This window comes from Hypanus sabinus, chromosome 3, assembly GCF_030144855.1.
Source record: "Hypanus sabinus isolate sHypSab1 chromosome 3, sHypSab1.hap1, whole genome shotgun sequence".
Taxonomy (NCBI): Eukaryota; Metazoa; Chordata; class Chondrichthyes; order Myliobatiformes; family Dasyatidae; genus Hypanus; species Hypanus sabinus.
This window is the reverse complement of record NC_082708.1, coordinates 124,270,231-124,297,134: the sequence shown is the minus strand read 5'-3', so window position 1 is coordinate 124,297,134 and position 26,904 is coordinate 124,270,231. Positions and strand designations below refer to the sequence as shown.

Below are 26,904 nucleotides of genomic sequence, written 5' to 3'. Positions count from 1 at the left end.
ACATCAAAAATGAAAACAACAGATATCAACGAGTCCAAAACAATTTCCAAGCTATAATTCAGAATACTTCCTCACCTTTTCCCAAGCTACTCCAAGCAAAACTAACATTTGCCTAACAAAATGAAATATTTTTATTGCAATCAAATACTTTATTGCAAAGATGCTTTATTGCAATCAAAGGCTCATAGAAAACAGGGTAAGATCAATAAAAGTAATTGCCATCCCATCAGCCTAGTCTCAATCATAATGAAAAATTTAAAAACACCATGATCAAGCAATACTTACTCATTTATGCTTCATACTTTCAAACACAATAGGTTCTTTATGGATTTAAGGCTTAAGATACTTTCCTTATAATTAGCCACTAAACTAATACCGCATGCTTACAGCTCAACCTTTGCACTTAAATGACTTTGATAGACATTTTGTCAAATAAATTATTGACAAATTTTATGGAAATAACATTAAAAAAAAAGCATCAACTGCTCACATATGTCATTACATCAAACATTTAAATATCATTTAAAAAGCTCCTTTATGTTTTTGGTTAAGCATAAGAAATTGTGCCTTTATCTTTACTCCCAGCTGTAAAAAGATGCAGCTGTTGAACTTCCAATTTGACCTGTTTTAAATTACATTCCCCTTGATTGCAATAAAATCTGAAGACAAGGGGAAAAAGCATTTAAGACACAAACCAGCAATAATCTAACGTAATAGATGCACAACTCAAGGAACTGAGCTGTTAATCTATTCCTATCCTTGTTTTTTTTAACTTTTGGAAGTAGTAAAGAATGAAGAAATGAATAAAAAAAATTCTTACAGCTTTGCTTCAGTTGCTCATCAGCTTTCTGAGGGTAGATGGGATGCCAAGTGTAGTCAATAGTAAGTAGAATATTTGGTACAGACCAACACTCAATCCAATCAGATCTATAAGGAAATCAAAAGTGAAAGGATCGTAACTAATACAATTCAAACACCAATTAATTGAAGTTTTTTTTCAAAAAACAAACCACATTATCAAAGATCTTTTATACTGTTCAAAGAATTTAAAAGTGCATTCTTATTTGATCTGGCATTACATACAAGTAGTGGAAAGTTTATAAAAAAATGCATTGAGATGGCACCTTAAACCTTTAAAATCATTAAATCTTTAATGCCAATCCATCTCATACAACTGAGTTGTGAAGCACAGGACAATTGTTAAGAATGACTTAAGAAACAAAAGACAGTAAAATACCAATTATTTCATCTGTTTGCTGGTGGTATGCTGGGAGAATTACTACATCTTTAATGATCATCGTGAGATGCCTTCAGCATCTGCCTAAGTAAGCAACTTATACCTGGGTTTTAACTTTTAGGTTTTAACTTTTATTCTAATGAAGAAAAGGCAACAATCTCACTGCCTTAATCTCCTTAACTTCATGAATTCTGTTCCTCTCCCCACAAATTCCGTGGCTGATATACACTTCTAGCATTTTCTAGTTTTATTCCGAATTTCTAATAATTGCGGTTTGTTTTTTTTTTGCTTTACTAAAATATATTCAAACTATATTCATACAGAGAAAGTTGCAAAGAAATAGTGATATCTAACTCAGCAAGGTATTCTTTTGAAAGCGTGAATCAAGGGGAAGAATAATGCATTTGGAAAATTCAAATTTCAGAAGGTATTCAATTACGTATCACACCACAGCTTGCTAGATAAAATGATACTGGGAGTAATGACCTGAATTAAAGATTGCCAATAAGTAATGGTTAAAAACAGTCGGGAAAATAGGAGGTATTTTGTATGGTATGTTATGTGGGAAGATTCATTGATTGAGCTTCAGCTAATTCTAATCTAGACAACTGCTGAGATGAGAGGACTAAATGCAATACATCCATTTCCTGACAATATAAAGCTAAGTCAGAATTTAAGCTGTGAGAAACTATTAGAGGACCCAATCACTCAAGATTATGAACCCTTAAGCTGCATAAATGGAGACATACAGTTATCAAACTATGTTAATAGTCAAGTGAATGGATAAGATGTAGGTGACCGTGATTGTTCTTGGCAAATTTTTCTACAGAAGTAGTTTGCCATTGCCTTTTTCTGGGTAGTGTCTTTACAAGATGAGTGAGCCCAGAGACGAACAATATTCTTTAGTGTTTGTCTGCTTGGAGTCAGTGGTCAGATAATCAGGACGTGATATGCACCAACAGCTCATATGACCACCAACCACCTGCTCCCATGGTTTCATGTGACCCTAATAGGGGTCTAAGCAGGTGCTACACCTAAACCAAGGGTGACCTGTAGGCTAGCAAAGGGAAGGAGTGCTTGCATTTCCTTTGATAGAGACGTATCTTCACACCGCCACCCAGAATTGATAAGATATGCTATAAATTGGCATCAATATAGCCAAGCACTTTTGGCCCAAAATGATAACAAAAATAAATCTGATGTGAATCCAGAAATGTCAGGATGATAGAGATCACAAGTGACTCAGGTAATTAAAAATAGCATGCCCAGTTAAAACATAAACACAACAGATTCTGCTGATTCTGCAAATACAGAGCAACACACACAAAATATTGGAGGAACTCAGGAGGTCAGGCAGCGTCCATGGAGAGGAATAGTTAATATTTTGGGCCAAGACCCTTCATCAGGACTGGAATGGAAGGGGGATACCAGAATAAGAAGATGGGGAGAGGGATGGAAGGCAAGCTTGAAGGTGATAGATGAAGCCAGGTGGGTAGGGGAAGAGGAAGGAGTTGAAGTAAGAAACTTGGAAGTGATTAGTGGAAAAGACAAAGTGCTAGAGAAGAAGGAATCTGATAGGAGAGGATAGTAGACCATAGGAGAAAGGATGAGGGGCACCAGGAGAGATGATAGGCACATGAGGAGAGGCGGTAAGAGGACAGAAAGGGGAATAGAAGACAAGGAAGGGGGAATAAATAAGTAAACAAACAAAAAGGAGAAATCAATGCTCATGCCATCAGGTTGGAGGCTATCTAGACAGAATATGAGGTGTTGTTCCTCCAATTTTAGAATGGCTTCATTATGGCTGAAGAGAAGGACATGGACCAACATTTTGGAATGGGAATGGGTACCGGATTTAAAGTAGCCTCCAGGAAATTCTGTTTTTTGTGCATGAAGCAGAGGTGCTTGACAAAGCAATCAACCAATTTAAATCAGGTCTCACCAATGTAGAGGAGACCAAAATGGGAGAGCCAGAGGAGTAGATGACCACAACAGATTTCCAGGCAAAGTGTTGCCTCACCTGGAAGGACTGCTTTGGGGCCCTAATGGAAGGCAAGGGAGGAATTGAATGGGCAGGTGTAGCATTTGCAGAGATACATTTTTTGAGGGAGTAAAGGGAATGTCTAAACTAACTTCAATGCTAGAATTTATACCTAAGAAACTAGAATACATGAAGTTAAAAGTTATGTTACAGCTATGAAAAGGAAGGTTCTGAAGAAATATCATTCACCTGAAATGCTATCTCTGTTTTATTCTAAAACAGCTAAATATTTCTGGGTTTTTCTGTGTAAGTTTCTAAACTTCCAGAATTATTGAGAGTACTTCAGGCCCTTCTAATCAGGCTGTGACTGAACTGTGTTTAGTCCTGGAAGCACTCATATAAATCAACAAGAAATTAGAGGAGGGAAATGACTGCCTCATCACAACTACAATAGCAAGTAGATGGTGTGGAATAAAATTATAGATAGGGTAGCGCACACAGAGGCAGAGCACACAATAGCAAAAGTGGCAGAAGAATTTGGGTGAGAGCAGATAGGAGGAAGTGAGAAATATCCACAACTAACATGCCCATCCAGACTCTATAAATCTCGCACCAAGCAGCAACATGGCATTATCAAATCTGAAAAGTACAAACCGTATCTCAATGCTTTTTCAGTGGTGTGATATCACATCTGATGTAATTATATAAACAATAGTTGTCCATTTGAAGCATAATATGATGCTGTTGTTCATTTCCATGCTCAGAACAGTTTGTGCCAAGACTATTTTCTTGTCCTTCTATTATGCTATAGATGCAGTTTAGAAAATATGGCTATACAGGAGTAACAGAATCACTGAAAATGTTCCTAGTTCTATTCTCTAAGAATACCCTCTGTCCCTTTCTGTTCTGAGTATTTTACACCTTTCCAGTTCATGACGTTACTTACTTTCAAATTCATATTTTCCCTCAATTCTTTAAGCTTTGCTGGAAAGATTCTTTTCTCATAATCATGATCACCATCATCTCTGAAAAAAGCAGGTGCAGAAAACCAAGCCCAGAAAAGTACACTTAAGATCCTAACAGCTGTGGAATGTTGTTTATAAACTTAACAGTATATATATCGGGGATTACCAGCAGTTTTGTTTTGGAAAGAAAACAGCATAAATGAGTAAAATCCAAACAGAGCAAGTTTTAATACAAGCAGTTCTGCCTCAATCAGTATCACCATAACACTATATGACAGTGGATATAACACAATTGATAAATTATGCGATCTTGAATCGGAAACTAGGGATCCACTTGAGTTACTTTGAAAGTTGATGAGCAGAAAAAAAGATGCTGTTTTGGACTTTGGTGGGGTGGGGGAGGCGGAATACCAGCCTACAGGTAAATCAGACTCCACTTCAGTAGGCCATTGGAAATTCATAAGCAATGCTTTCTATTAACAAAAATGCTTCATTAAACAACACAACGTACAATGTTTGGTATTTTAGCATGCAGTAACAAAATCTTGAGCCCATTGAGACTGCTCTGACATTTCATCATGGTTTATCCATTTCCCCCACAACCCCATTCTCCTACCTTCTCCCCATAACCTTTCACACACTAACTAATCAAGAACGTATCAACCTATATCTAAAATACACTCAATGACCTGGACTCCTCAGCCATCTGTGGCAATGAATTCCACAGTTTCACCATCCACTAGCTTAACCTCCTCACCTCCATTCAAATTGGATATCCCTCTATCATGCGGGTATGTGCTCTGGTCCAAGACTTCCCCACTCTCCACTTCCACACTATCTAGGCCTTTCCACTTTCGATAGGTGTCAATGTGATTCCCCCCCCCCCCCCCCCCACCCACAATTCTTCTAAATTCTGGATAGTACAGGCCAGCAACCATCAGATGTTCCTCATATGATAACCCTTTCATTCCTGGAATTATTTTTGTGAACTTTCTTTTAAAGCTCTCCAATGTCAGCACATCCTTTCTTCGATAAGGGGCTCAAAATAGCTCACAATGTTCCATGAAGCCTCAGCATTACAGCCTTGCTTTTATATTCTAGTCCTCTCAAAATGAATGCTAACATTGCATTAACTTCTTCACCACTGACTCAACCTGCAAGGTAACCTTTCAGTAATCTGCATGAGGACTCCCAAGTCCTTTTGCACCTCAGATGTTTGAATTTTCTCCCCATTTATAAAATTGCCTACAACTTTTATTTCTTCTACCAAGTGCATAACCATATACTTCTCAACACTACATTCCATCTGCAACTTCTTTGCCCATTCTCCTAATCTGTTTCAGTCCTTCTACAGCCTCCCTACTTCCTCAAAACTACCTGCCCCTCCACCCACCTTCATACTGTCTGCAAACTTGGCCACAAAGCTATCAATTCTGTAATCCAAATCATTGACACACAATGTAAAAAGAAGTAGTTCCAACACAGACTCCTGTGGAATATCACTAGTCACCAGCAGCCAAATTGAAAAGGCTCCCTTTATTCCTACTCTTTGCCTCCTGCCAATCAGCCAATACTCTGTCCAAACTAGTATCTTTCCTGTAATACCATGGGCTCTTACCTTGCTAAGCAACCACATGTGCACCACCTTATCAAAGGCCTTCAGAAATTCCAGGTGCACAACATTCACCGATTCTTGTTTATCTATCTGCTTGCTATTTCCTCAAAGAAACCTAACAGATTTCTCAGGCAAGATTTTCCTTTAAGGAAACCATGATGACTTTGGCCTATTTTCTCATGTGCCTCCAAGTACCCCAAAACCTCATCCTTAACAATCGACTCCAACATCTTCCCCACCACTGAGCACCACTGAGGGCCAATGAGCACCTGTTACAGAGAAGGGAAAGGCCGACAAGATTAGGAAATCTTGGTTTACAAGGGATATTTAGAGTCAAGACAAGGAAAAAAGGCTTGGTCTATAATTTCTGTTTTTCTGCCACCATCCCTTCTTGAAGAGTGGACTGACATTTGCAATGTTCCATTCCTCCAGAATCTATTGATTCTTGAAAGAGCATTACTATTTCCTCCAGAATATCTTCCGCTATCTCTTTCAGAACCCTGGGTTGCAGTCAATCTAGTCCTGATAACTTACCTACCTTTGGACCTTTCAGCTTTCAATCACCTGCTCCCTAAAAATAGCAACTGTACTCATTCTGCCCCGACACTCTTGAACTTCCAGCATTTTGCTAGTGTCTTCCACAATGAAGACTGATTCAAAATACTTAAATCAGTTCATCCTCCATTTCCTTGACCCTTATTAGCAACTCTCCAGCATCATTTTTCAGTGGTCTGATACCTACTTTCACTTTTCATTTACTCTTTATATATCTGAAGAAACTTTTGTTATGTTCTTTGATCCTATTGGATAGCTTACCATATTTCATCTTTTTCCACTTTATGACATTTTTAGTTGCCTTCTGTTAGGTTTTTAAAGGCATCCCAATCCTCTAATCTCCCCTTAATTTTGCTCTATTTTATGCACTCTCTTTTGCTTTTATGTTGGCTTTGACTTCCCTTGTCAGCCACAGTTGCATGATTCGCACCTTTAGAATATTTCTGCTTCTTCAGATATATCTACCCTGCACCTTCCAAATAGCTCCCAGAAACACCAGCCATTGCTGTCCCACCGTCATCCCTGCTAGTGTCCCCTTCTAATCAGCTTCAGCCAGCTCCTCTCTCTTGCCTCTGTAATTCCCATTATTCCACTGTAATATTGATACATCTGGCTTTAGCTTCTCCCTCTCAAATTGAAGGGTGAATTCTGTCATATAAACATCATGGACTCTTAAGGGTTCGTTTACCTTAAACTCCCTAATCAAATCCTGCTCATTATACAATACCCAAACCAGAATTGCCGATTCCCTGGAAGGCTCAAACACAAGCTGCTCTAAAAGGCCATCTCATAGGCATTCTACAAAATTTTTCTATTGGGATCCAGCACCAACCTGATTTTCCAAATCTACTTGCATACCTGAAATACCCCCCAAACATTGCCCTTTTGACATGCCTTTTCTATCTCCCATTGTAATTTGTAGCATCCTGGCTACTGTTCGGAAGTCTGCATATAACTCCCTTCAGGGTCTTTCTACCCTTGCAGTTTCTTAACTCCACCTACAAGGATTCTACATCTTACAATCCTATGTCACCTCTTTCTAAGGATTTGATTTCATTTCTACCAACAGAGCAGTGCCACCTCCTCTGCCCACCTGCCCATCTCTTCAATACAATGTGTATCCTTGGATGTTTAAACTCCCAACTATTATCTTCTTTCAGCCATGACACAGTGATGCCCACATCATACCTGCCAATCTCAACCCCCTTTGACAGGACTGTTTTCATAACATCATTTCTTTATAATACAAGGTTCCTTTGGAACACAACTGTCATGTTGTAGCAGTATAACCTATATTACTTAGTAGGCAGAGCTACATGTGTGGAAGGAGAAATAAATTGAGTATTTGAATAATCTATCAATATTCTATTTTATCTGCAGTTGTTTAATCTTTTTTTTTTAAAATAATTTTTTATTGCATTTTTAAATGATTACAAAGTATGAAAAAAACAATGTATATAACCCATACCCCCTCCCCTTAACCCCTCCCCCCTAACTGCCCCTTAGAAAAAAAAAGAAAGAAAGAAAGAAAGAAAGAAAGAAAGAAAGAAAGAAAGAATGCCTGGTGGTTGGAAGATCTCCACATGCTCCATGGAGTTCGTAATAATTTTAATATGTATATTTATTTCTTCCCCCTAATAACCAATTGTTTCATCTTAAAAGCATCTATATATTTAATCCTATCTTTTGTAAATAAGGGCTCCAAATTTTCAAAAATGTTTCATATTTATCTCTTAAATTATAAGTAATTTTTTCTAATGGAATACAACCATAGATTTCTTTCTTCCAAGAATCTATACTTAAATGTGAATCCGATTTCCAAGTAACTGCAATAGCTTTTTTGGCTACTGCCAGTGCAATTTTTATAAATTCTTTCTGATACTTATTTAGTTTGAGTTTCGGTTTTAAAATTGAAGAAACAAATTGGTCAAGACTATGCCTTGACAGTATGACAAATACAATAAATGTTCGGTTAAGATTAGTGCAGTATAATTTTCTACATCAATTATATATTACACCACAAAAAATAAAAAAATTTAATCCAAATTTATCGGATCAGTGTTTCCGATGTAACCAGGAAACTGGTACTTTTTTACATTCGACATGGTCTTGCTCTAAAATTCAACCTTTTTGGACAAATTTAAGACTTTTACTGGAACAAATTACAGGAACACAATTTCCTCATAATCCAATATTATTTTTACTAGGTGATATTGAAGTTGTTTAATCTTAATGTCCTGCATTATTATGCTTTGGAAAAATTCTAAAAAAAAACAAACTTTAGTTCACAACAGTCCTTAAACAAACATTGAAAATGATGTTCATAAAGGCCAATTTGTAGAAAGATAAATAATTACAAATATAACATGGATACTTACTCTGGTTGGGTAACATTGCGCCATTTCAGCTTTCGTGCTTTTTGATTAGCTTGAGACTCGTTTGAAGCAGATGCCTGAGGATTTACTTTGTTGGGCTGAGAATCATTTACTAACGTAGCAGTAGCATACTTACTAGGGTGGCAGTCAGGGAGAAATAAACGCAAATCTATATTTTCTGCCTGCAATTGTAAAATAATAAAAAATACTTATTGCAGCATGTCATGTATGGAAACATTTTTAAAACTCAAAACAAAAATCACATAGCAATTTATTTATACAGATCAACGTTGAGTAAACAAATCAAATGCACGGTAAACTTCCACAAGCTACAACAAATTAATTCTGTCCTGATGAAGGGTCTCAGCCCGAAACGTTGACTGCTCATTTCAACGGATGCTGCCCGACCTGCTGAGTTCATCCAGCTTGTTTGTACATGTTGAACAAATTAATGAGTTACCTCAGAAAGCAAATGCCACAAAAAACTAATTGGTTACGAAATAAATATTGCCTGCACTGGCAAAAAAAATCTACCCTCTGAACTCTGACATGGGATTTTTAATGCCTCAAACTAATACAAGTGTTCAGTTTAGCATCTAAAAATTACAGCAGCTCTGATAAATATATTAGTATGTCTAAGAAGGGCACAAATAAAAGGAGCTTAAGTTGAAACGTTAACACTCTATTTCACTCTATAGAAACTGCCTGACTTATTGAGCTCCTCTGGCAGCTTGTAATTTGATACCAATATATCAACCTAAGTTATGTACAGGTGTCCCCCACTTTTTGAACGTTCGAATTACGACAACTTGCTATTACGAAAGACTTGCATTAATACCTATTTTCGCTAACCAAAGAGGATTTTCGTTTTTACGAAAAAAAGATGCCCACTTTATATGTGCATTTACCCCGAGAAAGACTACAATGACCGTGAAGCCTTGTGCAGGCAGTTGTTTGCGCATGCGTGTATGTGCCGATTTTTTTTCTCCAAATCGATTTTGGCTCGCTGCTCCTTCCCGAGTTTGATAAGTGAAACTACAGTGTACCTACAATATTTCTACTTTATATAGGGTGTAAATTTATCATATCATTCCTGCTTTTACTATATGCTATTTTAGGTTTTATGTGTTATTTGCTTTGATTTGGTAGGTTATTTTTTTTGGGTCTGGGAATGCTCAAAAATTTTTCCCATATAAATTAGTGGTAATTGCTTCTTCGCTTTACGACATTTCGGATTATAAACGGTTTAATAGGAACACTCTACTTTCGGATTGCGGGGGAAACCTGTACTCAAATCTGGAGCTTCTCTCGCTTGACTGGGTAAGGACAACAAATGCAGTGATAGAATTATGAACATGATGCATAGAGGAATAAAATTGTTATAATTATTAATAAGGAAGACAGTATTACAGCAATAAACGAGGGTAGAGTGGGAGACTAAAGGAATGCTATAGAAATTAACTAATCAAAGACAGAGAGGCAGTTGACAGCCACTGGAAAGTGCAGTTCAAAGACCTCTTCAACTGCAGTGCTAGCCATGACATTTCTTTGATTCCATGCATAACAACCTATTTAGTTCAGCCCTGCTACCTGTCATGACCAATAAGTCACTGAAAAGGCAATACTGTAAAAAAACTATTGCTCAAAGCCAGGCAGTATTTCCACTAAAATTCTAAAGTTCAGCAATGAAGAGCCTTAATTGCAAATCCACAATCCAACTCTCCATATGAGCAGATGACTACATACCAAGGAACCTCAGAGACACAATATTTGTGACTATAATCAGGAATGGCGTCCATAGTGACTATAGTCTGCTACAAGAAACTTCAGCACCAGAGTGTTCCCCATCACCTCCATCCAGTGGATAAACAGCTGACGCCTGAGCTATACAGTGGATTCCACTAATCTGAAAGCAGAGTGCACATGATCTTTAATGCACAACTCTTTGAAACAAATGGAAGGAATGTCAATCACTTTCAATGGCCTTCTGACCTCACTAGTCACCGACTCATTCAACCAAAAGGGACCATGGAATACCTAAATTTGAAAGCTCACAGAAATTTCTCACCACCTTCTTTTTGCTACATAACATAATGAAAGCCATGACACTAAACAGTTGGTCCATAAGAAAACTAATTTCACAAAAAACTGTGAATATGCCTTATGTTATCAATCATGCTTACCACAGCATTGCACCTCACAACTCTCCAAAAGACTGATTTAATCTTCAGGACTAAGGAAAATACTATTCAAACTAAAGTGAGTATACCCTAAAAGGAAGGTTGCCCAACCTCAGTTATCAAACAGTAGTGTGAATTTGCACATGCTGACAACTAGCTCCACTCATTGAACAAAGTATACAAAAGGACAAGCCTAACAGTCAAAGACCTGCAAGACAAAGGTGTCCTTTGAATAAGTGAACTAAATAAATTGTACTTTTGTCTAACCAGGAAGCTGCTTATAATAAAACTTTAATACTGTTAGTTCACTAGGTTATTGGACTCCAGATATCCATGAAATAAGCCCAAAGCAACACAATTCTGGGTGATTGCCCAAAAACATTTTGCAAATGTTTAGAATTTCAAGCCTCAATTAAATTAAAACCTTTGATATTTCAAATAGAAGTATTTAAATAGTTTAATTTTCTATTTTTATGATACATCTTTTAAAGGTACATTAAAAAACATATTTCCAGTAACAACAGAGGCCTAAAATTTATATCAAGGTGCAAGTTGAGCATGCTTTTCTACAAAATCTCAATCAACTTGAAGAGATATGAGGGGACACTCAAAAATTTTAAAAACCCTGTATTCACTTACCAAAGTGACAAAATTGTCAAATACTTGAAAGATTCAAAATCATTATAAAAGATCTATGAACAGCTTTGAAAAATGGTATGAAGTAAATCCAACCTTTTAGACTCTTGCTGTACATGTCATCTCTGGGTGAGCTTTAACTGACATTATGCTTTCAGCCATTTCTTCACTTAAAATAAATGGAGAAAACACTGACTTGCTCCAGATCGGTCATTCTCTACTCAAGTTTTTGGGGATTGCCAGAACTTTATGCTCCTTGCCACGGGGTGTACTTAGGAAAAGAACAGGAATGGCTGACAACATCAAAAAAAAATTGTAATCTTACAGAAATATTGAAGCTGCTGATAGCTACATGGAAAATATTGGTACAAACTCCTGTTATTTCTGACTTTTCCTTGTTGATTACCGTCAATAAATTGGAGATTTCTGCTTAAATATAATACATACCTTCAAGCAAAATTTTGTGTTGCAAGTTTCAGGAACAAAGTCATTGAAAGGCAATGAGAATTCGATATTCAGTGTTTCTCCACATGCTGCTAAGTAAACTGCAAAAGAACAATGCGTCAGTTTCTAAAACAACTAAAATATATACTTAAATTTATTAGGAAGTAAGCAATAGTTTAGCATTATTATGAACTGTTCATTGTACAACTTGGAATGTTTAAACACAATTCACACAAATTGGAAACAAGCATATTCCTCCAGTCATTTTTAAACATCACCCAAATTCTATAGAATCAAATAAAATTAAGCTTCCAAAGGAACGCCATAAAATTTATGTACTGGAGGTCTGGACCATTAAACTATTACTTTCAAGATAGTTATGGATGAAGGTAGGGACGGTTAGGGACAAGGCCAATGCTGATGATGGCATCAAACAGTAAATAGCAAAATATGATAGCAACAAGTTTTTCACAGATAAAGACTGCATGGCAAGTCGGAAGCTTTTATAAGTGAGACAGCAAAGGATCAGGGCCAATGAGCACCTGTTACAGAGAAGGGAAAGGCCGACAAGATTAGGAAATCTTGGTTTACAAGGGATATTTAGAGTCAAGACAAGGAAAAAAAAAGAATGTGTCAGGTATAAGCAGCTGGAATCAAGCATGTCCCTTGAGTATGAAGGACACGGGAGCATACTTAAGAATGAAATAATGAGGAGGAAAAGGGATCTCGGGGTACTACTGGCAAAAAAGTTAAAAGAGAATCCTATAAGATTCTAGAAATTTATTAAGGGGAAAAGGATAGCCAGAGAGAATCAGTCCCGTGAAGGATCCATATGGCTATCTATGTGTGGAGCCAAAAAAAATTGGAAAAGTTCTTAAGTGAATATTGCACACCTGTATTTACCATGGAGGAGGATATGGAAGCAAGAGATTTCAAGAGAGGGCACTGCAAATATCCCAGAATTCATCAACATTATGAAGGACGTGCTGTTAAAGATCTTGAAATGCTTAAAAGTAGATAAAAATCCTTGGGACCTGACATGCATCCAAAGATGTTATGAGAGGGAAGGGAGGAGATTGCTGACAACTTTTCAGAAAGTATTATACCTTGAATAACCACAGGCGAGGTACTGGAATACAGGTATATAGCTGACGTTATGCCTTTACTTAAAAAGAGCAGCAGGGACCTTTAGGGCACCACGTCAGTGAGTCTTACATTAGTACTGGGAAAGTTCAGCAGGGATCAGGAGGACAGGATTTATCTGCATTCGGTAAAGCAATTAGGAAATAATTAGCTTGGCTTTAGGCATGGGAAATCATATCCCACAAATTTGAAAAGGTGGTTGAAAGGATTCACACAGGGAGGATAATAACTGCTGTCTACTTGAAGTTTAACATGATCTTTTTACGAATTTACGTGTGGTAGGCTGTCTGAAAGATTAGAACAAAAATGATGCAGGGTGCAGGTGCAAGTTACAAGTGCTTATACTTTTTCTTTGCAAACAAATGTTTGAATAAAACCAGGTTTATGTTTTACCAGTTGTCAGTAGTGTTTCTAATATAATTGTCTTAGATACAACAGATGTATGTCATTACTTATTGCTTCCAGTACACTCATGGACACAGGCCTCCAGAAGAGCTTAACAGACAATAGGATTCACCAAATGTGGTTTCTCAAGAAAGACAAAAGCAGAAATTTGTTAACAGCCCTTATGAATATTAGAGCATATGGGGCACAAGCATTTCTGAATTTCTCCAAGTTCATTTGCTGCAAAAACCGGCAACTTATTTTATAACTAGCAGCCAACATTTTTCTGTGCAACTTGCCATACATTATACTCGAGAATACATGTTGCTTCTCTCAAAGGTGAGATCCCAGCACAATTCTAAATACAGTCATTCACAAAATACAGATTAATTTTTTAACAAAACTATACCTATTTAATGTCAAAACAATGATAAAATATTAAGAAGAACTTTAATGCACAAGAATAGAGGACAGGAAAAGGTGTCTTTTTAGAAAACTGGAGGTCTCTGTCACAATATTGTTTTTAGTTTTAAAATCAAGGAGGTCATAATTCCCAGGATATTAGAAATGTATCTGGTAAAGACCAACTCCATGTGTCAAGAGTGTACAAACTGGGAAGCCGGTGAGGAGTGGGGGAGGAGTAAAACTTTCTGATTTAAGGCCAAGCCCTACGATACGAGTGGAATGCAGGAATTTCTCAAATCAAAAGTGGCAAGTTCAAACTCATGCTTGAAGATAAAATATAAATTTTAATTTTTTCTGGCAGAACTCAAAATGAATACATCTCTAAGCACTTAACACCAGAGCAAGCAGAAATGCTTCTCATCTTGCAATAACTACTAATAGTAATCCAAAGAAGAGGGAAAAGATGGTTGGTCTTCAGCACCACAATTCAAATGCTTTTTGTATCATTCAAGCCTTATTTAAAATTATTTCAATCCTCAGATTGACATTCTGCAGTCAATGTGTTCAATTTTTTCAACAAGGTTGTATTTCCTACTAACAAAAAAGTAAAAAGGAATAAAATTCACCAGTTTGTCACTTATAGTAACTAATTTATTTAAAACCCAATTTATATAAATTTTGTATGGTTTTCTTGGTGCAACAGATAAATCTGCTTCTCTTTTACAGTCATGTGGTGCAATGATCAGGTCATTCAACAAGTCTGAATTCCACTAAAAGTGACATTCACTCACAACCATTACAAACAGCTGAAGCAAATAAGACGAACAGTACCTTTGGGTCACACCAAGATACAATTTTAACTCTACTGATAAAGGTTACAGGCAAATTGTATAAATCTATAATGAAATAAGAAAGGACTTTTTTTTAGGCATCATACCATTTTCCTGCTGTTTGGTAGAACAATCTACCCAGTTGTGCTGATTAGCTGCCCAGATCATCTCAAACTGATGAAACATCAATTTCATCTTCCAAGTGTATGGAACAAATGAGTAGATATCTGGAGCACTATCACTGGCCCAATCTTGTATTAAGTCTTGAAGAAAAGATTGCACAAGGGTTAAACAATATTCAAAACTTACCAAAGCAAATAGAAATTAGCAAAAATAGTAAGAATTATTTCACAATTAATTTAAAAGAACAGAAACTTGGAAATAATGTACAAGTCAGCCTGATATCTGCCACTTACTAATAAAACAGAAGCAGACCATTCAGCCTCTCATGTCCATGCTATCTTCAACAGGGAAAAAAATCTCATGGCTCATCCCTTCCTTTTCTATTTCCTCAGAGCTCTTCCACTTCATTTCACAGACCCACCAACTACTACTTGATCATTCTGCCTACACAAAGGAGTAATTTACAATAGCTAATTAAGCTAGGAACATGCTTCTGGTATGTTGGAAAAAATGAGCACTTGTTGAAAACCCATGAGGTCACAGAGAAAACCTGCAAATTTCACAAACTTCTCCAAATTCATTTGCTGTGAAAACCTACAATTTATTTAGGCGGAGCAAAGTTAAGATGACACTAAATAGCGACCCCTTTGCTTGCATCTTTGGAAACAGCTCTATTTCCAGCTTTAATATCTTTATTTTCCCCTTTCAGGGTTCTTTTGAAGACCCTGACCTGGAGTTATATGCTGACTTTGGTTCTTTACGGGAATGGGAGCCATTTTCAGGGTTTCAGGACCGGCCGTTGTTCGGCACGCCAAGGATTCGAGCTGAGAGTTTAGCTCGAATTCGGAAGCCTAAGATCTCAGGGCTCTGGAGACGGGCGGATTGAGGGTCGGTGTCACGGCAGGAGACCCATGTGTCGCTGGGGGAATTGGAAAATCTACTGCTGTGGGCCTGAAGACCTGGGATCTTTGCGATCTTCAGGCACAGAGCTCGACAAAAGCGACGTGAATGGACTTTTAACATCGTAAACCAGTGAGTTGTTTGTGACATCTCCCCACTCGCTGAGAAAATGGAGACACCTCTTTCTCCTTTATTATGGAGAGAGAGAATCTGTGGTATGTCGAATGCCGGGTGACACGGTAAGTCTTTGGGGTAACTGCATATCAGTGTCTTTGCTATTGCTTTGCTCATGATTACGTGCTCCGTGGTGGTGCCGGTGCTTTTTTTGCCGGTGGAGGGAGCGGGGATTGTTGCTCACTGCTGCTTACGTGTGGGGGGGAAGGGGAACTGGGGGGGGGGACTTTGGGATTCTTACACTTAACTGTCCTTCACTCTTTGGGGCACTTCTCTGTTTTTGTGGATGTTTGCAAAGAAAAAGCATTTCAGGATGTCTATTGTATACAGTTCTCTGACATTAAATTGGACCTTTTAACCTTTGAAATTCACGATTCAAGTTCAAAATCAATCCCAAGTCTCTGGATCTGACACAGCAAGCCTATTTGCTGCACCACAAGGACATCAAATTACTTGAGTCTATAATTATGGAAAGTGACAATTCAACTTGAAAAATTTGGATTGATCAGCAAACCAAGGCAGATTAGTTGAAAGGTAGATTAAGCATGAATTATCTGAAGTGTAGAATTAGAACACTTTGGGGGGTGCCAACCAAACTGAAGAGACTGGGGAAGAGGCGGTTGGCTCACAAATAGAGAGAACATAGAGACTGTGTGAGAGAGGATAGGCAGGTGATAGAGAAGGGATGCACTCAGACCAATGGTTTGAGATATTTCTATTTTAATGCAAGGAGTATTGTGAACAAAGCGGATGAGCTTAGAGCATGGATCAGTACTTGGAACTATGATATGGTGGCCATTACAGAGACTTGGATGGCTCAGGGACAGGAATGGTTACTTCAAGTGCCGGGTTTTAGATGTTTCAGAAAGGACAGGGAGGGAGGCAAAAGAGGTGGGGGCATGGCACTGTTGATCAGAGATAGTGTCACGGCTGCAGAAAAGGTGGACGTCATGGAAGGATTGTCTACGGAGTCTCTGTGGATGGAGGTTAGGAACAGGAAGGGGTCAATAACTTTACTGGGTGTTTTTTATAGGTCGCCTAATAGTAACAGGGATATCGAGGAGATAGGGTAACAAATCCTGCAGACGGTGTAATAATAATAGAGTTGTTAGAAAAATAGGAACAGACAAGTTAGGAAAATGTGTAATTGGAGTAAGGGGAAATATGAGGCTAACAGGCAGGAACTTGGAAGCATAAATTGGAAACAGATGTCCTCAGGGAAATGTACGGAAGAAATGCGGCAAATGTTCGGGGGATAATTGTGTGGAGTTCTTCATAGGTACGTTACAATGAGACAGGGAAGTTATGGTAGGGTACAGGAACCGTGGTGTACAAAGGCTGTAGTAAATCTAGTCAAGAAGAAAAGAAAAGCTTACAAAAGGTTCAGAGAGCTAGGTAATGTTAGAGATCAAGAAGATTATAAAGCTAACAGGAAGGAGCTTAAGAAGGAAATTAGGAGAGCCAGAAAGGGCCCTGAGAAGCCTTGGCGGGCAGGATTAAAGAAAACCCCAAAGCATTCTACAAATATGTGAAGAGCAAGAGGATAAGACATGAAAGAATAGGATCTATCAAGTGTGACAGTGGGAAAGTGTGTATGAAACTGGAGGAAAGAGCAGAGGTACTTAATGAATACTTCAGTATTCACAATGGAAAAAAAATCTTGGTGATTGTAGAGATAACTTGCAGCAGACTGAAAAGCTTGAGCATGTAGATATTAAGAAAGAGGATGTGCTGGAGCTTTTGGAAAGCAACGTTGGATAAGTCGCCAAGACCAGATAAGATGTACCCTAGGCTACTGTGGGAGGCGAGGCAGGAGATTGATGAGCCTCTGGCTATGATCTTTGCATCATCAATGGGGACAAGAGAGGTTCCAGAGGATTGGAGGGTTGCGGATATTGTTCTCTTATTCAAGAAAGGGAGTAGAGATAGCCCAGGAAATTATAGGCCAGTGAGTCTTACTTCAGTGGTTGGTAAGTTGATGGAGATGATCCTGAGAGGCAGGATTTATGAACATTTGGAGAGGTATAATATGATTAGGAATAATCTGCATGGGTTTGTCAAGGGCAGGTCGTGGCTTATGTGCCTGATTGAATTTTTTGAGGATGTGACTAAACACATTGATGAAGGAAGAGCAGTAGATGTAGTGTATATAGATATCAGCAAAGCATTTGATAAGATATCCATGCAAGGCTTATTGAGAAAGTAAGGAGGCATGGGATCCAAGGGGACATTGCTTTGTGAATCCAAAACTGGCTTGCCCACAAGAGGCCAAGAGTGGTTGTAGACGGGTCATATTCTGCATGGAGGTTGCTGACCAGTGGTCTGCCTTAGAGATCTGTTCTGGGACCCTTCGTAATTTTTATAAATGACCTGGATAAGGAAGTGGAGGGATGGGTTAGTAGATCTGCTGATGACACAAAGGTTGGAGGTATTGTGGAGGACTGTCAGAGGTTACAGCAGGACATTGATAGGATACAAAACTGGGCTGAGAAGTGGCAGATGGAGTTTAACCCAGATAAGTGTGAAGTGGTTCATTTTGGTAGGTCAAATATGATGGCAGAATATAGTATTAATGGTAAGACTCTTGGCAGTGTGGAGAATCAGAGGGATCTTGGGGTCTGAGTCCATAGGACGCTCCAAGTAGTTGCGCAGGTTGACTCTGTGGTTAAGAAGGAGTACGGTGTATTGGCCTTCATCAATCATGGAATTGAATTTAGGAGGCGAGAGATAATGTTGCAACTATATAGGACCCTTGTCAGACCCCACTTGGAGTACTGTGCTCAGTTCTGGTCACCACACTACAGGAAAGATGTGGAAGCCATAAAAAGGGTGTACAAGATGATGAGAGTCATTGATCGTGTGGATAGTCAGAGGCTTTTCCCAGGGCTGAAATGGTTGCCACAAGAGGACACAGGTTTAAGGTGCTGGGAAGTAGGCACAGAGGATATGTCAGGAGTAAGTTTTTTTACTCAGAGAGTGGTGAGTGCGTGGAATGGGCTGCCAGCAACAGTGGTGGAGGCGGATACGACAGGGTCTTTTAAGAGACTTTTGGATAGGTATATGGAGCTTAGAAAAATAGAGGGCTAAAGGTAAGCCTGGTAATTTCTAAGGTAGGGACATGTTCGGCACAACTTTATGGGCCGAAGGGCCTGTATTGTGTCGTAGGTTTTCTATGTTTCTATAAAGCACAGCTTCAATGCAGTTTAATTTATGTAGAGTGTCAAAGACAGGAACTCAGTCAGAGCTGTACAGCTTAGAAACACAAGGCCCATAACATTCATGCCAGCCATAATGCATAGCCACAATAATCCCACATCTGGATTAATTCCATATCCCTCTATCTCTGTCATTCAAATGCATCTTCTGGTTCTCATTCTTAATACCAACTACTCTGTGTTGGTATTAAAATTCTCCCCCTCAACTTGTCATCTAAACTTCTACTTCTCACCTTAAACTATTCCTTCTAGCATTAAATACTCTTACTATGGAAAACAGACTATAGCTATCTACCCTTCCCATTATTTTATATACTTCGATCATGACACCCGTTTCCTCTGCTACAATGAAACTGACCCAGCCTATCCAATCTCTCCTTATAACTCAAGCACACTAATCCAAGTTATATCCTTATGAATCTCTTCTGCATCCTGTCTAGCTTAATCATCTTTCATGTGGTGTGGCAACTAAAACAGCGCATTGTACTCCACGTCTGACCTTAAGCAAGGGTGTAACATGACACCCAACTTCTTCCTCACCACCATGCTTACCTGTGTTGCCACTTTCAGGGCAGTATGGACTTGTACCTTTAAGTTTTACTGTTCATTAACACTTCCTAGTTCAGTCACTATGCACTTAATGGGCTGGTTTAGCTTTCCAAACTGCATCACCTCATACACATGAGTTAAATTCCATCTGCCATTTCTTGGTCACTTTCCCAGTTATCAATATCCTATTGCAAACTTAAGCTTCTTTACGAGCCATAATACCAGTAATTGTGATACACCCATACTAATCATGTCCCCCATATTCCCATGCAAACCATTTATACAAATACAGTGCCCATTAAAAGTATTCACCTCACCACTCCCTCCCCCACCCACCACCCTACTTGGAAGTTTTAATGTTTTATTGTTTAACAACATCTAATCACAGTGGATTTAATTCGGCTTTTTTTGAAACTGATCAACAGTAAAGACTCTTTCTTATCAAAGTGAAAACAGATCTAAATTAATTACAATTATAAAACACAAAACTGATTGCTGAAGTATTCACTCCCTTCAAGTCCGTATTTAGTAGATGCAACTTTGGCAGGAATTATACCTTTAAGTCTGTGTAGATAGGTCTTACCAGCTTTGCACATCTGGATACTGCAATTTTTCTCTATTCTTCTTTATAAAGCGTCTCAAGCTCTTGTCAGATCGCATGGGGATCATGAGTGAACAGCTCTTTTCAAATCCAACCAGAAATTCTCAATTGAATTGAGGTCTGGACTCGACCATCCAGGACATTAACTTTGTTGTTTTTAAGCCATTCCTGTGCAGCTTTGGCTTTATGCTTGGGGGTCATTGTCTTGCTGGAAAACAAATCTTCTCCTAATTCACAGTTCTCTTGCAGACTGCATCAAGCTTTCCTCCAAGATTTCTCCATATTCTTGTGTAATCATGTTACTCACAACCTTCAGAAGCTTTCCAAGGCCTGCTGCAGTGAAGCATCACCAGATCATCTCCAGCATGATGCAGCCACCACCATGATTCACTGTGAGGATGGTGTGTTTTTGATGATGTGCAGTGGCTGGCTTACAACAAACAGTGTTTAATCTGATGACTAAAAAGCTCAATTTTGCTTTCATCAGGCCATAGAACCTCTTCCAGCTGACTTCACAGTCTCCCACATGCCTTCTGGCAGACTCTAGACAAGATTTCATGTGAGGTTTTTTCCCCCAATAGTGGCTTTCTCTTTGCCACTTCCCCATTAAGCTACAACTGGTGAAGCACCCAGGCAACAGTTGTCATAAGTGCAGTCTTTCCAATCTCACCCACTGAAGTTTGTAACTCCTCCAGAGTTGTCATAGGTCTCTTGGTGGCCTCCTTCACTAGTTCCCTTCTTGCACAGTCACTGAGTTTTTGAGGGTGGCCGATTTACAGCTGTGCCATATTCTTTACATTTCTTGATGATTGACTTAACTGAACTGTACTCCAAGGGATAATCAGTGACTTGGAAATGTTCTTATATCCATCTCCTGACTTGTGCTTTTCAATAGTCTTTTTGAAGAGTTGCTTGGAGTGTTCCGTTGTCCTCATGGTGTAGTTTTTGCCAGGATACGGACTGTCCAGCAGTCGGACCTTCCAGATACAGGTGTATTTTTACTATAATCAATGGAAACACCTTGACTACACACAGGTGATCTCCATTTATGTGACTTCTAAAACCAACTGGCTGCACCAGTGATGATCTGGTGTGTCATGTTAAAGGGGGTGAATACTAATGCAATTATTTTGTGTTTTATTTTGATAATTAATGTAGGTTACTTTGTGGAGGTCTGTTTTCACTTTAATACAAAAGAACCTTTTTCTGCTGATCAGTGTCAAAAAAAGTCAAATTCAATCCACCATGATGCAATGTTGTCAAACACTAAGACTTGAAAACTTCTGGGGGGGGGGGGGGGTATAGGCGCTATAAGTAGCAGCAGAGAACCCAGCCGAGATCCCTGCAGTACACCACCAACATATGACTTCCATTACCACCCTCTGCAAAGCTCACTGGACTGTTGTTCCCCAACTTATCCCTCCAGTTCTTCTCATATGCAGATGCAACAGTAACTATCCTTCAGTCTTCTGCACTTCAGCTGTGGCTAATAAAGTTCAGGTTCCAACAATCTTCTTTCTTGTTTCCCATAACATGTTAGGATACAACTGATCAGGGCCCAGGGATTTACCCTTGTATTGGACAAGAAAGACATAGACAAGTAGAATTCTTTCAAGAATTTTCCCCGTTTCCTCTGCCTCCACACATAGAACACCACACTGTTCCTGAAGGGAGCCTACTCTCTTTTTAATCATCTTTTTGTCTTTTATTTGCTTGTAAAATCTTTTAGGATTCTCCTTTCTCTTATTTGCCAGGATATCTCAAGGCCCCTTTTTGTCCTCCTAATGTCCTTTTCAATTATCAACATATATCCTTTATACTCTACAAGAAATTTCATTGTTCCCAACTGCCTATACTAAACACATGCCTCCTTTTTCCTGACCATACAGACACTCAGTATCCCTCAACCCATATTCCCAAATCTAACTTGCCTTGCCATTCACTCTAATAAAAACATAATGGCCCAGAACTCTTCCTTTAAAAACCTTCCTTCTTGCAAGACATCCCTTGACCTGCGAAAAACCTCTCCAAATGACGTTTGAGAATACCTTTTGATGCCATCAAAATTAGACATTTCCTCCCCCCCCCCCCCCCAATTTAGGAATTTAAGGACCAGTGAGAAAAATAATTTGGTAAGTAGGGTATTTGCTATTTGATAATTGAGTAAGTAGGAATTATTTGGTAAAGTACAGAAGAGATGTTGCTTGGTATTTAAAAAGGTTGACGAACAATTATGCAATTGATTAAGTCAATCAAAAAGCCCAAAGTCAAGAAACTGACAACCCAGAATAATAATTGGTTTTCTTCTTTTGATAAAAAGAATTATGGCAGGACAAAAAGAATGCACAATGTGTCATGTTTGAAATCCAGGATATTTTTTACACCCTAGATCAGAGTTTCTCAACCAGGGTTCTGTGAGAGAACACAATTAAAAAAACTAGACATAGTTTTTTGAACATTGCACCATGGTTGATGTTAGTGTTCACAGTGGTGGGCATTGACATAAGCAGCCCATTTGCAATCCTGCTAAAGATCTCTCAGCCCAGTTAGAAAGTGTGCAGTAGTACTGTGTCTATTCTCAGTTTTTGACGTGAGATAGGGGAGGCTGTTAATAATTGGTGAGTGCTGTATTGCACAGAGAGGAGGACGGTCAGCTGATGAGTAGCATAAAGTGCGTTTTCCAAGTATTAAATGGACTCACCCAACTTAGGCTGTGATGTCAGCTTCCCCCCACCACCCTCACCCCTGAATTACCTGCCCCAACTTCCCCTTACATGCTGTCCACTGACTTACGAGAGCAAATAAACTCTACCACTGTAAAATTGGAGAGAAATTTTCATTCTAAAGAAGGAACTTTTACACACCGTGACTCAGCTGCTGGGCTGCTGCTTTGCTGTTGTAAAAAAGAGAAAATCCTAACATTGTCACAACACACTGCTTTCTTCACAGGGAGGTGCTGGTGTCAAAAATTCTTGGAGATGAGATGAAAGAAGTTTGGGATAGTGCTACAAAAATGGTTAACTTTATTTAAAAATAACCAGTTGACTCAAGAATGTTGGACCTGGACCCGTCTCCTGCTACATACTGAAATCTGGTGGCTTAGCAGAAGAGGAGTTCTCAACAGGGTGATTGAGCTGAAAGGTGAATTGCAGAGTACTTTCAAGAAAATAGTAAGCCAGATGTTACTGAATGCTGTGAAGATGAAGAATGGTTGCAGAAACTAGCCTACTGGGCAGACATTTTTTATCATATGTACCAGTTGAAAAGTCTCTGCAAGGCCCTGGAAAAACTGTTTTCACTTCAAGTGACAGATTCTTGGATTTAAAAGGAAACCGATTCTTTGAAAAAAAATAATGTTGCAAAAGGAAATCTTGAAATGTTACAACTACTGCTTGGGCCTGAGAGTGAGGAAGGATATCAGAGAGTCTTGAGTCTTATTGAACACTACTTGGAAGTACTGCAGAACAAAATTCAACTGTATTTTCCTCCTTTTCAACACAAGTATATGACTGTGCTGTGTGTGTGGGAGCAGGCGGTCATGCACTTGCTCAGCTTAGAGGCAATAGAGAGCCAACGTCAAGCCCTTTGCAGTATGGTTGACTCAGATGTACAGAGAAGTGCATGAAACCCTGCTAGCTTCTTTGGCTGCGTAAGTCTACGGAAGACACACCCTACCAAACCCCTGAGATTGAGATAGTTCTCCCACCCCAAACCTCAGTTTCTGTGGATGCTGTGTAATTTGCTACCCTGTTACAACTCAGTGCCAAGAAACAACAGACAACAAACCGCATACAATGAAAGAAATTATATTTATGAATGGTTAGTGAAGAAAGAAAAAAACAAAAAGGGCCCATTATAATTAACTGTGCACCAGTTGGAGGTCAATTCACCAACCTTCAGTCAATTTCAGCGGCTGGCTCCATCAAATCGTGATCTCCCCAACGGGTTGTATCCTATAACCAGTTCTCTCCAGCATCTTGTCTCTCCCACCGAACAAAAGACCCAGCTCACATTCCAAAGCACCCTTATCTCTTGTCTTGTCCATACTGCACCAACCGCTGCCCACTGGGCTATAAATGTGCAGGAGCAGTGTGTGGTTAAGTGCCTCGCTCAAGGACACACAGCCTCAGCTGAGGCTCGAACTAATGACCTTCAGATCACCAGCCCAAAGCCTTAACCACTTGACCACCCACCAACACATCTCTAATGATAACCTAAACACTGCTTCTACAGAAAGACCATTACATTAGCAGTGAAACCTTTCCCAGGGTGTTACACACAGGAGTGTGTCATTAAAAGATAATTAAATAGGCAAGAAAGACAAATAGGTACTTATCTGCTGAAAAGGACGACTATCTCAGAATAGAGGATTTTGCCTCCCAGATGTCAAGGTTAAAGATGTCACTGTGCAACTGAAAATACTGGCATGGAAGGGTCTTTTTTAGTGAGGGGTTGGTATTAAAAGAAAATGGACTGTCTAAGGTTACCATTTCGAACAAGTCCAGAACAAGGAGGATAGTGCAAATGAGCATGCGACTGAAGAGATGATTGAAAATCGAAGGCTTTAAATTCTTGGAATACTGAACAGTTCTGCAGGTGCTAAGAGCTGTACAAGGTTTGCAAGGTGGGATCAATAACCCTACAGGTTGTTGACTGATGCCATTGGAGAGTATTTAAGCTAACCTAACCCCAGGAAGACGATTGGTGATTGGTAACTGGGTTATTGCCACTTGTACCAAGATACAGTAAAAAAAACTCTGCGTGCCATCCAGGCAGATCATTCCATATGCAAGTACAAAAGAAGATCAGTGGGAGAATATAGTGTTACCATTATAGAGAAAGCACAGAGGAAGGGCAGAATCACTGACAGATTCTGCTTCCAACCATCTCCGAAATGCCAGTGATGAGCCTTGGCAAGGTGCTCTTCTGCAACCTGAAAGACACATTATCAATCCAGACAACCTGTCAGGAGCTGGAGGGCTGCTTGAAACCAGTTAACAGGTCAGGACTACCTGACAAGTTCAAGGCATGGATATACCAGCACAGCAGCCTACTGAGAATTCTTGCCCATTGCTGGTATATGGAGTTTCAATTTCCACTGTTCGGATCCTAGAGAGAAAGGTCAGCAGTTTTCACCAGAGGTGGCTGAAATTGCCCAGGGCTCTTAGCAGTGTCGCTCTCTATGGAAAGAACACCAAGCTGTGGCTGCCCTTGAAATCCTTGGATGAAGAGTTCAAGGTGACAAGAGCAAGACAAGTGATGCAGTATTAGAAGTCCAGTGTCCCAAAGGTGGCTCAGGCAGGGGACATTATGAAGACCAGGAGAAAGTGGAGAGCAGAAGACGCCATGCAGCAGGCTGAATGACAGCAGTGCCTCTATGTCCTGGTGGGAATGGTGTCCTGGAAAGCTTCCCAGTCCATAGGTATGACATGGATAATGAGAGGGAGAAGCATAAGCTTATCCAGGAGGAAGTGAGAGCAGCCGTGTAACACCAAAGTGGGCATGAAGCAGCAAGGAACATGGACCAGATGGAGCAGGCACGGAAAGTAGACTGACATTGACTGATCTATGGCGAGCAAAGACACACTGAATCAAGTTCCTTGTCCGGGCAGTACATTATATCTTGCCCACTCCAACCAACCAGTACAGCAGGGGAAGGTTGATGCCCCAGACTCTTCCGTGTGTTCCAGGAGAGGAACCTTTGAGCACATCTTGAGCTGCTCCATGAAAGCTCTTAGAGAAGGCCAATACCACTAGAGACATGACCAGATATTGAAGACCCTCATGGAAGCAATCTTCTTAAAAATCTGTAACACCAAATGAGCTCAATCCTGCAATCAAACCATCATCTCTGTGAGAGCAGGAGAGCAACCAGAAGCAACAGTAAAGCCACCCAGAGATTCTGGGATCTACTGACAACTGGCCTGGAGAAACAACTAAAATTCCCACAGCACATCATCAAGACCACCTTGAGACCAGACGTCCTCATGGTCTCAGAGACAGCAAAACACAACATCTTGCTGGAGCTGATAGTGCCATAGTCACTGTCATGGGCGTCTGGACAAGGCCCATGAGAGGAAGCTTGCCAGAAACAAAGAACTAGTCAGCAACTGTCGGAGACATGAATGGAAGGCAAAGTACAGTCAGCCCTCCTTATCTGCGAGTTCCACATCCGCGAATTCAACCAACTGCGAATAGAGAAAACCCGGAAGAGCTCTTCCAGCACTTGTTGTTCAAGCATGTACAGTCCTTTTTTCTTGTAATTATTCCCTAAACAATGCAGTATAACAACTATTTGACGTAGCATTTACATTCTATTAAGTATTATAAGTAATCTAGAGATGATCTAAAGTATATGGGAAGATGTCTGTGGGTTATCATGGATCGGGATCGAAAAAAATCGCAAGTTCTCTTACTAAGTCGGAACAGGTACATCTGGTATTATTTAGCGTCAGTTAGTCAAACATTTGTCTTAGTATATAGCATATATTTTACCTTTCTATGCATATAAAACAATTAAGATCATATGTTTCAGCGCCGGGCTCAGGAACAGAAGTTCCCAAGTTCGATCCAGTGATAGACCACTTTCAAG

General features: G+C 39.4%; 1 protein-coding gene across 1 annotated transcript in view; it reads right to left on the bottom strand.

Annotated features, from left to right (window-relative positions):
- The window catches only part of kiaa1109 (KIAA1109 ortholog), a 418,633-nt gene that overhangs the window by 287,415 nt on the left and 104,314 nt on the right, over positions 1–26,904 (bottom strand). Inside the window, exons 16-19 of the mRNA XM_059965080.1 lie at positions 14,858–15,013; positions 11,992–12,089; positions 8,732–8,910; positions 821–927 (exon numbers count right to left, since the gene is read on the bottom strand). Coding sequence (XP_059821063.1) covers positions 821–927; positions 8,732–8,910; positions 11,992–12,089; positions 14,858–15,013 — 540 coding nt within the window. The remainder of the gene's footprint in view (positions 1–820; positions 928–8,731; positions 8,911–11,991; positions 12,090–14,857; positions 15,014–26,904) is intronic.